The sequence below is a fragment of the Danaus plexippus genome, chromosome 12 (assembly GCF_018135715.1).
Source record: "Danaus plexippus chromosome 12, MEX_DaPlex, whole genome shotgun sequence".
Classification (NCBI taxonomy): domain Eukaryota; kingdom Metazoa; phylum Arthropoda; class Insecta; order Lepidoptera; family Nymphalidae; genus Danaus; species Danaus plexippus.
The window spans coordinates 6,784,858-6,802,338 of NC_083545.1; the positions used below are offsets into that span (position 1 = coordinate 6,784,858).

The window sequence follows — 17,481 nt, forward strand, 5'->3', positions numbered from 1 at the left end:
AAAAAAATACTGATATACGATATACAACAATATTAAGATTTATCTTTATATTTACGTTTATAATGTCTGTTCTCAATTAACTAGGAAAATATTAATGAGAATTTGATGAAACTTGTCAAAGTAACAGTTAAAATCTACGGATGTTACGGAGCTGCGACTGCTACTCTAAGTCCGAACTTCCGATTGAAATGACACCGTTGGTTTCGACGTAAAAGTTTCGAAAAAGTGTCGGAGCCGAGACACTTTTAAATCGGAGTTTTCAATCGGAGGTCGAAGCAGAACTGTTATGAATAGATTCATACATGCCCGTGCGCTCTATCCCCAATTATTTTTTCACTTGCTATAGCGATACGCAGCGATTTTTTATATTTTTTGAGACTTAATAAAAGTAATATGTTTTTGTGTTGGACTATGAAACCAAAATCAAGTTGTGTCTAGAACTACTTCACTGAAGTTAATTCAGATTAGGCTGAGTGTAAACTGTTTAAGAAGTCGTTTTCAAGAAAAGGAGGTACGACAACGAAGACAAGAATAAAAAATATTTCTCCTTGTGTCCTGGTCCTTAAATAAAAAAAATATCTCCTACTACGGTTTCTGTCCCAACTCTGAAAAATCGAATTTAAAAATAACGAATTTGCTCTCGGTTCCGATAAAATTACAACCCTGTTCCAATCCACCATAAGTTTATAGAATACTTTAAATCAGAAATTACATTCATGTTTTACTCTTAAATAAAAATGCAATTCAACAGAAAATAAAAACTAGAAATGTTTAAATTTTTCAGCAATAACTGCGAATTATATTTTTAATAAAAATCAAATTATTTAGTATTGTGTACTTTTTTATATAAAAAAAAAAAACAAAAAAATTCTGTGATGAAACTTATTTATGTAAAATATTTTGTCATGTAAACACAGCTTTACAGCAATCAGAGTGGGAAGCCGTGCATTCACGTGATTTGAGCTTGAAATTAGTACGCATTCAGTACACAAACAACGGAGAGTGGTTCGAATAACCGACGTGTTCGTTAGTGGCTGGTTCAATAAAACTATACGTTCAGGAGCTACGACGTCTCTGACATACATGCACGGGTCATAACTCAAGATCGTTATTAGTAAGTTGGGGGGCGTTTTGTAGAGGCCGGGGTTGGTTTATAATTTCATTTAGCAAGGCTAATTTATAGTGGTTTTTGAGTAGGTCAAAAAATGGGGGTGCAAATAAATAATTAACTATCAAACTGGGCAGTGGACAAAAGGTTGGGAAGCCCTGGTATAGAATAAGGTAATTATGGAAATTACTAAATCAAAATATTAACGAGTAAGTCTTACATATATAGTCAAGAAGAGATATATTACACTCACTCATCATAATATTGTAACATATTTATAATAATGGCAGTTATAACAGCTTTATTTTACTACTGTAAAGATAAAAATAACATCCTATAAAAATTTGGATAAATGAGTGGATGACTGGAATGTTTCTAACGGATGCCTTTTTTTTATGTAATAACAAAATATTATGATACATTATTTAGGAGCCAAAAATATGAAACGTATTTCGGGAGCGGGTAATATTCCTCATGGCTTATACTTCATACACTACTTCAGATGGGAGAATAGATTTTTTAAAACATCGACTTTAACACTAATAGAATATGAATAAAAAATAATATATATTTAGTTCATCTTAATGATTTTATTCATGTAACTTGAGCTACATTAAGGCTTGTGTATACAAGTTACGTTAGTTTAGCCTGTTACAAATTATTGGTTATTACGAATACCTTAATGATATCCGATGTACATCTTCGAACAAGATGTTTATATCAAAATTCTAATAATCATATACATATATATATTATAATGAAAAGTATATTTTCTTGATTCGTTCTCACCATGATTAAGCCTGAACTTGAGATGCTTCTCCATCACGGATGGCTCAACGAGTAGTCCTATCTCGTCCAAGGACAGCGCTGCGCCAGCGCTGCAGCGGTCATCGGGACAGGACACTTCATACGCACCGTTGCATACTTCGAATTCCACGTAAGCTTTCATGCACTGTGAAATAAAGAAAATCAATTAAAAATATTCCGAGCGAAACAGGTTATTATACTAAATAAATTACTCTTCAATCAAGTTAGGAACTTAAATAGAGTTTAGCTATGATAATAGAAATGAATTTATAAGAAATTGTATCCACGATCATTAAAACATGGACGAATAAAACATAGAGTTATTTAATAACAAATAACATATCATAACTACATTCAGATAAATAATATTCCACTCACAACAGATAATAATATGTTATTAAGACGACATCTAGTTAAATTGTTGTTTCAACTAGTAACGAATTAATACTATGAAGCTTGAAATTTAAATTCAATCTTTAGTTGAAAAACAATTAAAATTTAAATATAGCAAGGCAAACAACAGTTTAACAGCAGTTAAATCATTTAGATGTCACTGACTCTATAATGACGGCTGAGTTAACAAGCACTTTAACATTATCCTAATCATGTCTTTAATTATCTCCAAAAATAAAATTGCATTTTTAAAGTACTTCTTAGAGTACAAGTATTTTGAAATAAGTAGGAATAATCAGATTAACGAACAGAGACGGGGTAAGATGTAGGTATACTATTTATGCAATGAATAGCTCAGAAAGATAAGGAATCCTTAAAAGTAATATAAATAAAAAAAATATCATCGTTGGTTGAGTTTGACTTAAAAAAAATCAACTTCCCTTTTGTTCAGAATTCTCATATAGCTACTTTCGTTTCATGAGAACGACATACAACTCTCGACTCTGTACCTGATAATGTTTTCAACGTTCATACATGTAAATACATATAAGATAATATAATAATATTCCTTTAAATTTACTTAATTATTAGATTTTAACATTACGCCATAAAATTTCAACATCGCCATATCTACGACTAATATAAAAAGAAAATACGTCAAGGATATACGTCGAGTGACATTTAATTAACAATTAAACATAAATTTTATATCAATTCTATCCATACATGCCACAATACATACAAATGTACTGCTAATAATAAAACGAACATAAAAATATAAAAACATTACAGTTATTAATAATATAATTATTGACTAACGTCAACAATGAATAGACGATGACAAGAGAGAGAGAAAAAAACGTGAAAACTATAAATCATATCAATTGCATACATTTATTTATAATAAAGCTCAGATTGCTATCAACGTTTTAATATGCTGTTATTACAGCTGTCACGTCACGTAGCAGAGACTTATGTTGCTGTTAATATTATATATATATATATATGTGTGTGTCTGACTGTGTGTCCATAACTATTCAACTTTGACATTTACCTATACCTGATGTACCTGGAATATTATTGAAACTAATATTACTATTATATTATATGCGTTTTATATATTATTTAATGATTTTTAAATTAAACAATGCATATTACCTTCGAGGTAAGTAACCATCGCGTGCAATGAACCATTTCGGAAGAATGACTCTAATGCGGATGAATTACTGGATGATTCGGTTAATATCCGTTCTCGTGATTACTGACAATTGTCGTTACTTTTATTGTCATAACGATACCCGGTTATGTGAAGCATTGTATACATTCTTTTCTTTATAGAGTAGGCATTAATAAAACTTACAGTACGATTATAAGTATAAGAATTCAATTCAAATCGATCGCATCGCGTGGGAAGGACTATGAATGAATCACTGTTCACTGTCTGTTGGCGTTGAAGACGAAAATTCTCTGTAATCACGTAGTTTATTACGAGGGAAGTAATTTAAAATAGTACCAGAATAATTACAGTGTTTATAAATACAGAAGGTTTTATAAAGATATACAGTATATTGGTTTCAAATCACGAATTAATCTAAACTCGTCACAAAGACATATACATATGAATACAAGAAAGTAACGAAATATTTCACGCAAGCAACCGAACATTTGACAACATAAAACATCACCCGAGCTACGAGGCCGTGAAAAATAACACTTAAAAAATAGTTTCTGTTCAACTTGAACCGCAATAGATATAAAGAACCGCCCTTGAAAAACAATGGCGTATACATATAATACAACAGACTTGGGTGACGGAAATGTGAAACACGTGCTCTTGACATAAGTTAAAATAGTGCCAGTCGAATCCTTAGGACAGTTATATGTATATATTGAATTACGACATAAGCGACTATGTCCAGAATGACAATCACTATACTTTTACAGACATAGGTGATATTGAAACGGAGACATTTGTATAGTAAACAGTTTAAACTTGTAATATTGTAGAGTATATTAATTTAAAAATCTTGAAAAGTTAGTATTTATAGACGAGACGCTAAAAAAACCTGGTCCATAGTAATAATATACCGGTGTGGACGAACACACAAATATCACAATAGAGACTACTAAACTTTACATAAAACACGCGCAGATAGTATAAACTTTTCCTGTTACCTTTACAGAACACAAACTACCCACTGACGGACAACACTCATACATAAAACAACTCATTATATATAATGGTTATGTACTAAGATTTAAGGCGCTCATCACAATAGTTTTAATTGATGAAGATGAACAAATCTCACATTATTTACTGCACGGGTTTAACTGAGAATTTCTTTTATAAGAATCCTTTATAATCCTTGCTGGAATAAACAGTACCAGGACTGCATGACTGCATAGGAACCATTCAGTGCTTTACCGAGCCGACCGCACGTAACAGATCTACATATAAGGTTAAATAAAACGTTTGACGTAACTCATAATGCTGTGTGCGGAATACGAACGCGGTAAGTTGTGCAAGTGTGCACGGACCAGTTGCTAAAACGACGGCGTTGTTATGCTATCCTAGTACTCGAAACGCCCCGAATAACAGTTCAGAGAGAAATGAGCAAAAAAACTCAAAAAAAATGTTTCTTTGGTTACATAATAAAGCGACGAATTAATTCTCAACTTAACCTACATTCGGTTATTATGGTTACGGTGAAACAAAAATTGTAAGGAAATTTTATTTACTTCACGCGAAAATAAATCTACATTGAGAGGCAGCCGTGACTCTAACAAAGTCTATTCATGTCAATTGAATAACATCAAAATGGTAAATACTTGGGAATTTGCATTGGAAGTTTCAAAAGGTTTTAAAGAAATTAGAGACGTTTTAATGTCGAATAAATTAAAAGTTAGAAAAAAACATAAAGTGCAGCATGGTTATAAAAGTTGTATGTACATTGTTAACTATCGCGATTACAAACTTTCAACGATATTAACGTCCATATTTAAATTATAAACAGTGATTAAAACTTTAGGCGAACAAACTTTGCTACATGTCAGTGAAAGTCATTAATCCTGTATGCCTACCCAAAGATTGCCGTCACACAGCACACGGAGCGTTAATAGTATTTTCATTCATAAATCTTCCCACATTGTAGTATTAACGTGTGTTACTGAATGAGAAACGCGAGACGTTTCGTGCGCTGTGTGACGATACAAACTCGGATTAAGTATTAAAGTGAAAGTTTTAGTTGTTACGTTAAAAACATTTTAACGTGACCAACATTTGACGAGACGAATTTAGGCTTTGTTATACTGCACCTCTTTATAATAGAGAATAATATTATATAATATACTATATAACTCAATAAATATATATATTTATAGTTTTGTTGTTGAGGAAGACTGACATATTTTATTATCCCTAGTATGAATTTTCCTTATCAATTCAGCGACAACAGTTTGAACGTTCCTGATTAGAATGAGAAGTAATATAAATATATATTAGTCTCGTTTTTATAATTCAAATGTATTATTTTCTACACACTTATTGCCGTGATACCTTAATTAGTTTCCGATCATTATTCATATTGAAAATAATGACGAGAATAAAACAAATGATTTTTATTGTGTTGTTTTTTGTTTGGTCTCAAACAAAGGTGATACATAAATTTACAATACCATATTGCTTTAAAAAACTTTATTTATATTATCGTTATATGTGTTAGAGAGTTTGTAGATAAACGTGTATGTACAATAAACTCTTTACATAACTCGCTAACTCATCACACACGGTCAAACTTCGAGTTTTTAACAATAATAATAAATAACAGAACAGAAAAAGGTGAATGCTGTCGAGACATCAGCTTATTTTCATCAAACGTAATAGTTTATTATCGTTTAAAGTAACATGTTCCTGTTTACTCGCGAGGATCGTTTCGCGAGCGTACCTTTAAAATAATTGAACGTTAAATTTGATATCTCTTAGATAAGGTTACTAAGAAAGTATTATATATTCAAAGTACAACGTTTATTGATTGATTCTTGTCTGTTACGGTTAAAGAATATTTAAATGTTAGTTACATTTTATACAGACCTGAAGTAGCAAGATTACGGGCACACTATAAATAGAAAGCAAATAGACAAACAGTACAAAAACGTACAAAGTAAAAAAATTTTTTTTGGTTTTACGTAAGAGAGAGATGAAAAGAATGTTCTCACTTTGTTTACAAAACAGTTTAATTAATTGAGTGACATAAATATATAATATAAATGAAAATATTTATATATACAAGGTCAGTGCGAAGGTAAAGCAGGGTTAGGACATACAAAATGTTTAATCGCGTATATAAAAATTTATATTAAATCTATGTTTGAATCAATGAAATACTCAACGGGTACTTCGATGGCTTATCTATTTTTAATTCAGTACATGCAACTTTAAGTATATAAAGACTACGATCTATGTATTTTCTTATTCAGCAAATCTCCATATTATAATAAAATACACTATATTGTATGTAATTGTTTCCTACGTCTGTATGGTCGGCTGGTGTGTCGAGTATGATGTGTGTAGGTATATGTATGACTAAATGTGTATTTAAAATGTCCTTCATCGAGTCCTCAACTCCGCCACGTGAAGTGTGCTTAATGATGCATATCAAATATTTATTTGAATACTATTTGTGTAAGACGATTTTGTAAATGAAATAAAAAATATCTAAATGAATAAAGTTTAGGGGGGAGTAAGGACTAAAGGAATGTTTAAATTAATTGATTCTAAATTGGTTAGGTTTAAAAGATATTTCAATGAACTTAATTTTTTTAAGGTTTAATGGAATAACAAGATAGAAAGTTCTACTTTAATGATTTTTTCAATTTGAAAATTTTTTGGTACTTTTTGGAAAATTTTATTCAACATACATTAATCATTATATTTCCATTACAAGACCTAACAACATCACTTCGTATTATTTTTCTTAACACAACATAACAAAATGAAAATCTCATAAACAATACATTAATAGAACTATTGAATAAAATTAATTTATTAGACTATTATAATACTAATGTATTAATATATACAAAAATAATTATATAAATACCGTGAATAATGATAAATTAGAATCGTTTTACACAATTACCGGGAACACGTTAAATGTTCTTATGTCAATATCTGTGTTGTAAACAGACGGACAGCACAAGGCTAGCCGTTATGTTAAAAAACATTCTTAAACTATTCGACCATACTAAATGTTTATAAAAACTGACGAATAATATAAATATATATAGTATTTTAATTAATTTCGTCTAAATATCAACATCTGACTTCATCTTCAGCTATTATAATTAAATGTCAGAACACAATTTAATATATATTTTTTCAGAACAGTATACATATATAAGTTCCAAATATTCAGATTAGTATAAGTTTATAATATAAAATAAAATGTTTATGATACTGGCTAACGTCCTACAGGAAATAGAATTGTACTGAAACAGTGACTTATCTGGATAATACTTGTAGACCGAGTCAAATGAAAAGTGTATAGAAGGATGACTGACTGGCTTGTACCGATAATGAATTAACAAAATGAGATCTAAAACTTTTCGCTTACTTTTCAGCAAGCGTGATCACGGGCAGACGAGATGTGATCGGGAGTATGTAGTTTTTTTTACAAAAATAAAGCACGCGTAGTATATCCGGAAAATATTAGTTTCATTTAAATGAATTAACAACTTGTCCAAACAAGAAACAAATTAATCTCAAACCATTTATACCACAAGAACTTGCAAAATACAATACCATAAATCATCCAGTTTTCACTTAAAGTTGAGGAAATTAATAAGATTTTGTACAACTAAATAAATTAAACTGACAAGAATGGCTAGAAGTCAACAAACGAAATAGAACTTTTCCATTAGCTTGGAGATTGTTTTCCAATTAGATTGAGACTGCCGCACTCTTAATTTCTGTTTACTTAACATCCATATAAAGTATATTTACAAAAGGAATAATGAAAATTATATTTTTAATTTAATCAAGATGTTGACAGTTGCGATGTCTGTATTTATCTCAGCATGTCTTTTGTAATGTTAAAATGTTTGTTTATTTGTGTCACTAAAAGGTGATATTGGGAAATACGAAAGAATTTAAAACTAGTTTCAGAGCTCTGAATTGGAAATTCCCATTTATCTCGGAGACTTTTCACTTTCATACAGCCATATATAGGAGCGATATGTTACAAATGTGCTACAAAAAATATTGTTTTAATACAATTCCTGAAATACAAAGTAAAATTCCAGTTGAACTGAAAATGCGTCATGCTCCTAAAATAACTATTTAATATAGTAATATCCAAACATTTTCTTCTCCAACGCAATACAAGTCGCGGGCAGAAGCTGGTTAGAAAACATATTTTCTAGTTTAAAATACTTAACTTCGTTCAGAAGGCGTTTAAACATGAGGGTTAACCCAGTTAGGTTCTACCGCACTAACTATTATACTGACATTAAGAACTCCTCTTAATTTAACTAATATTTAACCATTGCAGATATAAGAGGTACCAAACGTTACCTACATCCTGTTACCATCCGGAACATATGTCGTCATATTTGAATCTTGACCTGTTACTGAGGTCAATTTTATATTGCTTTTATATTACTTGATCAAACAGATATTATACATAAGCAAACATTGTAGTGAAGTTTACACTTGTGGCCGAAGATCACACAAGGTCAAAGGTTTATCGTAACAATATTTTACACTTCCGAATAACGTCAAGGGCGACCTCATGTAGGAATTAGAATAATAAAGTAATTATTTATTTTATTTCTTAATGACACATATATAATTTAACAAGGAGAGGTCAGCCTCGTCTAAACTAAGTCAATCTAGCTAATCCATTTCAATATTTTAACATCGTTATCTTAAATCACATTAAAAATACTAAAGAAACATGAAGTGAAAACTATCTGTTACTTATAATATCTGCTCCTACCAAATGTATACTGTTTAGATTTAATATTATATTGATCTTCCAAAGTACCGCATGCGTCGCGCCTTAACTCTTGATCGTAAAGTTACAAGTACCTGGAGAGATGTGTGGGTTGCGTAATAGTAACGTAGTTCGTTTTATTTATCGGCGAGAATAAACATAACTACATATTGAATATAATAATTATTTTACCAAAAGATTTACTTTTAATATAGTTAGATATGTACTAACATAAAATCAAATAGTATAACAATGAGGAAGGATAAATTAACAACGAGCAGGAAAACAATACATCGATTGAGTATGTGTCGATTTATAACACAGACACATACAAGTGCTGTGACGAAGAATATTCCATAAATAGAATTGTTGTTGAAGTTAACATTCAGTAACATAACTATTGTATTGAAACATAATTTAGCGGATACATTTTAATATACGACTAGTATGTTGTCCGCGACTTCGTCCGCATTGCTCTTGAAACTGGATCGAGAGAGATGGGTATGAAGTGTAGTGTAATCAAACAATAGTTATAGTAACCAACCGGCACCGACATTAGTTATAGACTATAGTATGTGTCACGTAGCTTCATACACAATAGAATTGTTATGAACACGCGGGGACTAAGAGAAATTCTTGAAAAAATCGTATCCCATATCCTACTCTGCGGTCAAAACTCAAAACTATATCATAAATTATCGTTATTATAAAAAATATATTAACGTTTACATAAATATAACTCTGTAATGAAGTTCTGTTAAAATATTTGTTTTATTTTGTTTGTGTGTGATGTGACGTCACAACAATTACGAATAGATAATAATTAAATACATCTATTTGTGCGTTAATTGATATTTTGTAATGAATCACACAATCATAGATATAACATGAAACTTAATAATGTAATTAATGATAATTATTGATGTACACGGATACAGTTTAACAACGGTCATTTACTTGATATTATCGATAGTATTTTTTTTATATAACATCAATTATAATATTAATGTTCAATTCACATATACATTTTGCATAATAACCAACAGTAAAAACATCGTTACAAATAAATTTAATTAAAATACATTTTATACAACAGGAACGCTTATTTACAAACACGTCTTCTAAGCTGTTAATCTAAAAATAAATGCCAAAACTACCGGTGACCTCGGCCGTTTGACACCGACTCACTCAATAAGTGAATTCAATCAGAGCATTCAAAGGGAACGGAGCAATGAAATAAATTATAATAAGTTTACGGTGTAATTGTCAGCGGTATTAGATCAGCGAATTAATGTACATATATAACTATATTATAGAACCGACTGGCATATTCACCATGCACCGATCACGAGAAGAAACCTAACAGAACGTGGCATTACAATTCAAGATTGATTTTCAATTAAGTACATAGAATTTTATTAACAACAAGTCAAATTCAAGAACAGCATAACATTTAATAAGTTCCAAACGAGCTACGGAACAAAGAAATGTTCCTCGTAACATCACCGACCCCGCTCTCTTACGAAACGTATAAATTATTCAATTTCCAATCTTTCCCTCTGCACGCGGACGTCCCTAAAGTGTAATGAATTTAATACGACCGTATAGAATGAAATTTTATAAAAGTTCTCTCACATAGAATGCTATGTTATGTTTATACATTAACATTGAACGCGATGCGCCGAAATCGTTCGTTAAAACGTGTTATTTCTGTTCCTCTCCCAGCTTCCAACCCATTTAGTATTCACTTTGCAGTCATAGAACAAGTAAAGCAGGTGACTGGCGACCCATTTACCATTTAGCCTGCCGCCAGTCAGGTCGGCTGGCTGACCCGATTCAACCTCTATACACAACGACGAGAACTAAAATCTTACAGATACTGTACATTAATAATATTATATCTCAACTTTACAATATAAACAGATTATTTGCAAACTAACGTGTTTGTTAGCTAATATTCGTAATTGAGTGAATAAATAAATTTATTCAAATCACGATACAATTTGTTCTATCGATTCTCTATAATGAAATCAGGATTAAATTAAGTCCGCGACATAATCTTAAGGTTATTAAAAAAGGATTTGAAGGTTAAGTTAATGATGAACCAGCTCTAACGAGCCAGTGTTGCCAGCAAAAAATAATCGCCATTGAATACAGAAATCAAAGAGTGGTAACACACAAGATGTTTTGATGTTTTTTCCTTTTCATTACAACATTGAACTAATGTATAAAAAGATTTGTATGTAATTTGATGGAAAAAATAAAACGTCTTCAGTTACAATGAGTAAGACGTTAGTTCAATAATTCAATACGCGTGACTGACAATCAACGACGATCACTATAAACATCAATTAAAGATCTTCCGTTCAAATGAATAGACACAAAATAAATATTGATTTACAAAAAAATACAAAATAATGAAACACAAAGTTTAAACAAGTTAATTGTTACTGTTAGCATCAATAATTGAAGTACATATAAGTACTATACTATATAAGTCTAGAGTCATCGGGTGTATCTAAAACAAAGCCACGCCTTGTATATCATCCATACAAGATATATTTGAAACATATCTGTCGGTTTTGACTCGCACGCTATGGAACACATCACTATGGAAATATAATAGACATCACCTTTTTATTAATAAATAACTCACAATAATTGACACAAAATATATTAATGTCACAAAGACTTTTAAGATTCAATTTTTAATTATAAAATATACTTAAACATTTTGTAATCTTCCGCTTTAATAAAAATAATGTCAGTCTCCATAACACTTCTCAACGAACGCGCCAGGTCGGAAGTGACCCGAAATATTCTATGTATTTTATACCAAAAGGAATATTCCTCACTATTTTTATTAAAAAAAAAAATAGTTTGTTTAACTATAAAGAAACAGAGAAAGTTATAAATAATATAATATTAAAGCTACGTATGATAAGGTCAGGACATTAATTTTTTTTTATAAAATAGGTCGATTAAATAGTTAACCTTTATAATGGCTATAAGTTTACAACAAAAATATATACATATAACATGAAAACAAATCAATTCTGGCCATGGAACCAATTAAAACAGGACTCATAAAAATATTTTAAAAATTAATTATACGTTAAATGTTCCATTTAATGATTAACAGATAAAGTAATGTATTAAAATGTATTTATGAACCAGATATTACAAATAGGGAAATAAAATTTATAGATCGGTTGAATACTATGTTATAATGTTATTGATGAAATCAAAACTACGTGTAAACGAGCCTTGCAACATCGTAGAATGAAACGCCTTAATAGGAACGAGCTATAAATTCATGTGTTTTATTTACTTCATATAACTATAGAAGCTATATATATACAAATATTTAAGATTTGAGAACACTTGAATAAATATACAACTAAATTATCTTACTATATTTTTGTTAATATATTCGTAAATAGACTATCAAATACGACACGATCAAACGTGTCTCCATATACTGAACATAGCCGTATGTGTTTACTTGATATCAAAATTAATTTACTTTTATACAACAATTATGAGACCAGGGAATTATTATTAATAATAATATCCAAAAAAATCAAATAGTGATGGAAGCGTACATTTATAACCGAAAACAAACTTAAATTATTAGACGAGATAAATTTCAATCGGTGAGTTATGACAGTGATAGCCTGCGTGTTATATTATAACTTTGTAATTATTATTAAAGATAATTAAGACGTACATACATACATAGAACTTTGATATCATCTGTTAAAACCGTGATGGAATATTTTCACAATTAAAACACAGTTCAAATTTATAAACAAGAATATAAAATATATAAGATAAAAGAAAATAAACAGATGCTTCTAACATAACCCCGCAGAGATTTCAAAGCGAGAATGATAATAACTATTGATTGTGTTAAATAAAAAAAACGCAAATAAGACGCCACCAGTTCTAAAACTGTTCAACTTTCATCCGTACAGACCGGTTCGTTATTTGCTAAAGCTTTAACATTAAAATAAAATTAAAAATAGTCTTAAATCTATAATATTCACTACACACAAATGAAAGTATAAACGGTAACTACATCAAAAATTGCATTTTCTTATATTTTCGTCTGTCTGTTCCTCTGCACGTTCCGGTTAATCTCTAAAATGGCTTGACCAATTTTGATGAGAATTTTGTTCGCAGAATGTAGTTAGCCATTTGAAAAACTTATATATTAGGCCACTTTTAACCGTCTTCAAAAAGAGGAAGTTTTCAATTCGACTCTGATTTTCTTACTATTACTATTACTCCTTCAATTAAGGCCCGTTTTTCATTTTTGTTTTTTAATCGATAGGGCATTGTCTTCGCTTAGTTTCATTACCATGAAGTAAGGATTTGATGAATGGGTCCTTGTGAAATCTAATAAAATCCTAAAGAATGAATACACGTATCTAAAAGGAGGTTAAATATGCGAGCGAATTCACGGGCAACAACTAGTCACTGATATAACATTATTCTACAACAGCAAACCGTTTTTGGAAAATAGCAAAAAAATTTATACAAAAATTAAGACAATTTTTACATTCGTCTTAATTACATATGTAATTTATTTTAAAGTAGAATTATTATCACTCCATCGTTTCTTTCTTTTACTCTTTTTATATTATAAACAGCGAACGTTCAATTATGAGACGAGTTTAAAATGTATCGCTGCTTTCCTAAAACCAGGTTTCTGATCTATTCTTATACAAAGACAATTAAACAAAACTACCAAAACTAGATCCCAAAGGTTCATAGCAGTGTAATTCACGTCTTATTTCAGACTTTCTTATAACTGATAAATGTTTGAAACAAATTACTATGGTACGATTATAATTTGTTTGACGATTAAGAAACCGATAGCAGACCTTATAATAATAAATGATGTAAAAAATATCATAGCCTCGTATTTACATACTTAAAACCATATAATTAGCGTCATTTAGTTTGAAGTATATAAAATATGCTAAATTTTAATCCTGATATTATGTAAAAATTCAAAAATATGCATATATATTTTTATTGCCTTACAAAAAATATATTATTTTAAAGTATTCATTTATGTCACTATGTGACATTGATTTTTAACCGTTGACGGACATGTCAGTGTGTTTTTAAATAAATAATATTTACATTTAGTAATAAAACAAATCACTAACATTTACGTCATTAAAAACTCCACAGAAAGAAAAGAAGTTTGTCTCCTCCATTCGACATGACACTGGCAGAATATACTGTGCACGTCTTTGCACGGATGAAGGCCATTTTAAATTTAAAAAAAAAGAAGTTATGTTTTATGATCGAATATTGAGAATTATCATAATATGTTAGCTATAATATTGCATAAAACTATATAGATGTCAGACTTGTATAAGATAAATTTAATGTTCTAATAGCGCAGTAGAGATAAAGTCAGGAAGAAAATTATATTGATAAAAGGAAAGGGTTCATAAGGAACTAGTCATTAGCATATTTCCTACTTAATAAAATTAATAATATAAAAGATTATATCATGTGATCGGATCAGGAAATCATTAATAAAATAAAGTTATAATCATCACGAGGAATATTCATATAAAAACATATTTATAGCAAAATTAATGTTATGGTTTTGTTAAGGATTGTAGATGTTAAGCGGAAATCAAATATTTTATAACTTTATACAATAAAGTGAAATGTTGACATTAGACAAATGTTATAATCCGGTGCGAGGGACCGCATTTCTAGTTGTAGGTTAATATTCGCGTCTATTCCCGTTGGTTGAATGACCCCGAGCCGGTCTTACCGACCCACACCGATCTCCACATCCCCATGTTTGCCATTTAGATATCATTATCGTTATATATACATATATGTTATATTTAATCGTTAGTTTCATTTCACTGAATACGATCAGCGTTTTATTATTGTTATAAAACAAAATTTTTAAACTTCTACAGAGCATAATGTTTTTATAGTTTATATAAATAAAAAATGGAAGTAATTTAAATAATTTTTTTCTAAAACCGTTCCTGAGATTAGCCGGAACAGACAGACAAACAAAGATGTTATAAATTATATTGAAGACGTTAAAAATTATTATGAAATAAGCATTAATTTTTATATTGCTGTTTGTTGGCAGACAGATTTTAATTATTTATTTGTATAGATTGAATGAGATGTAATCCACGGGATGTCCGAATGAATTACACTCTCTCCACCCTCGGACATTAATATCAACATTATAAGACGCGTCTAGACGAGATCACGCGAATTTGAATGGTGTCAATGAACTTTATTTCTTATAATGAAAGCGATGTTTTAATCATAGAACTCCTACTTAGCCCTATCAAGTCTGATATTCATCGAATTAATATTTTATTTTTCGTACTTTTTCAAATATATGAAAAATGTAAATTAGCGAAAAGTAGAGATATTTCTTCAGCTTATTTATGCTCAACTGAGCATATTTATAGGACTTTTATACTTTGTCCGTAATTGTGGATTTGAAAGTAGAAAATATTTAAAATTAACGATGAATAGCTTTTGGGCTCGCATTAACATTCTTTACCGGAAGTGGTTACCAGTTTATATATAAGGTAGTTGTTACAAGTAAGAATGCAGAATAACGCGAAGAAAGTAAGACAAAACCTTGATGTCTTTCGGAAATTGTTTTTCAAACATTCAAAATTACAATTATATCGTAACCAAAATGTATAGCAGGGTGAACAAAGGTCTACTCGTGGCTGAAACTTAGTAAAAATATATTTAGAGAGCCATGAGCTTAGGCCTAGAGTAGCCAGTACTCTACAGGATAAACTCTCAGGAGTACGCGCACAAAATTAAAGAAGGGATAGACTTCCTCCTTTATAACGCTCACATAAAATTTGAACAGTTTGCAGCTTGTGTTTCCAATGTATATTATAATTTTACCTATTTCAAGTACTATCCAGAGGTTAAAAAAAATGTATCAAAGCAAAAAATTAAACTAATATTTTCAGATTACTACGCGATATTTTGTTATTTTTAAAACTACATACTGCCTTTTAAATGAAACTAATATATTTCGGATATATTTCGCGGATTTTATTATTTTGAAACTACATAATCCCGACATCTCGTCTGCCAGTGATCACGGTTGCTCAAAAGTAACCGAAACGTCGGGATTATGTAATATAAAATAATAAAAATCCGCGAAATATATCCGAAATATATTAGTTTCATTTAATTGAATACTCGCGAGAGTCTTAGATCTCGTTAGGTATCAAAGCGAGTGACTTAAACAATTTATATATAAGAAATTATCTCCGGCTTACGGAGACCTTGTTATTTAATTCATTCTTTAAGATTAATGCGTTTCCTTAAAACCCATTAATTGTTAAATTTTAGCAAAGTTCAATTACGTTTTGACGATGATTAATAGTTCGTTGTTTTCATTTAGACGTTAAAATTAATCACGACCTTGGTCACGAAACAATCCACTTATTGTGTTTAATAAATGAAAAAAAAAATAATCTAATAAAAAAACGATTTACGAGCACTTGTATTTAAGTCAGACTAAAATTGATAAAATAACAATATGTTATACCAAACCCGAAGATGAAACACTAATCTTTTATAAAGGAAAATTGTTGACAACGACGATGTCTTTCCCATTCCTTCCCGATACAAAATAGTAAACAATACACAAAATTATTACTAAAGAATAACAGAGAATCTTAACAACTAAAATTTATATTCATAAGGAGACCTATAGGAGACATCATATCAAAACAAGACCTTCCCAAGGAAAATTGCTCAACTCCTAGTATATTAGTTTCATAACCTGATAACATTCTAGCCATAAAATTATATGTTTTTAAAAATAATTCCTATATTATTTTGTACTTACCCTGGTACAGAAGCTGCACCCGCATCCCGAGATGACGGTCACGTTATCGGAGGTCGCGTCGTCTAAGCAAAGCTTGCAATTGATCGGGGCGGCTGGGACGAAGCCACCGGCGTGGTCTAACGAGTATCTGAGAAACAATATCAAAATGTTTTGCATAAAAAACCCTCCGTCTCTCACTTCACACATAGCTAATAACAAATAAGTATTTTTATAAATTCTAACTTCAATCAAGTTTAACGAGAATAGTATCTTAGTATTAGTTTACATTAAATACGACTAGTATTCTTTAG

General features: G+C 30.1%; 1 protein-coding gene across 1 annotated transcript in view; it reads right to left on the minus strand.

Moving 5' to 3' along the window:
* The window catches only part of LOC116772290 (uncharacterized), a 66,683-nt gene that overhangs the window by 14,925 nt on the left and 34,277 nt on the right, over positions 1–17,481 (minus strand). The window contains exons 6-7 of the mRNA XM_032664411.2: positions 17,192–17,318; positions 1,898–2,060 (exon numbers count right to left, since the gene is read on the minus strand). Of these exons, the coding sequence (XP_032520302.1) occupies positions 1,898–2,060; positions 17,192–17,318 (290 nt within the window). The remainder of the gene's footprint in view (positions 1–1,897; positions 2,061–17,191; positions 17,319–17,481) is intronic.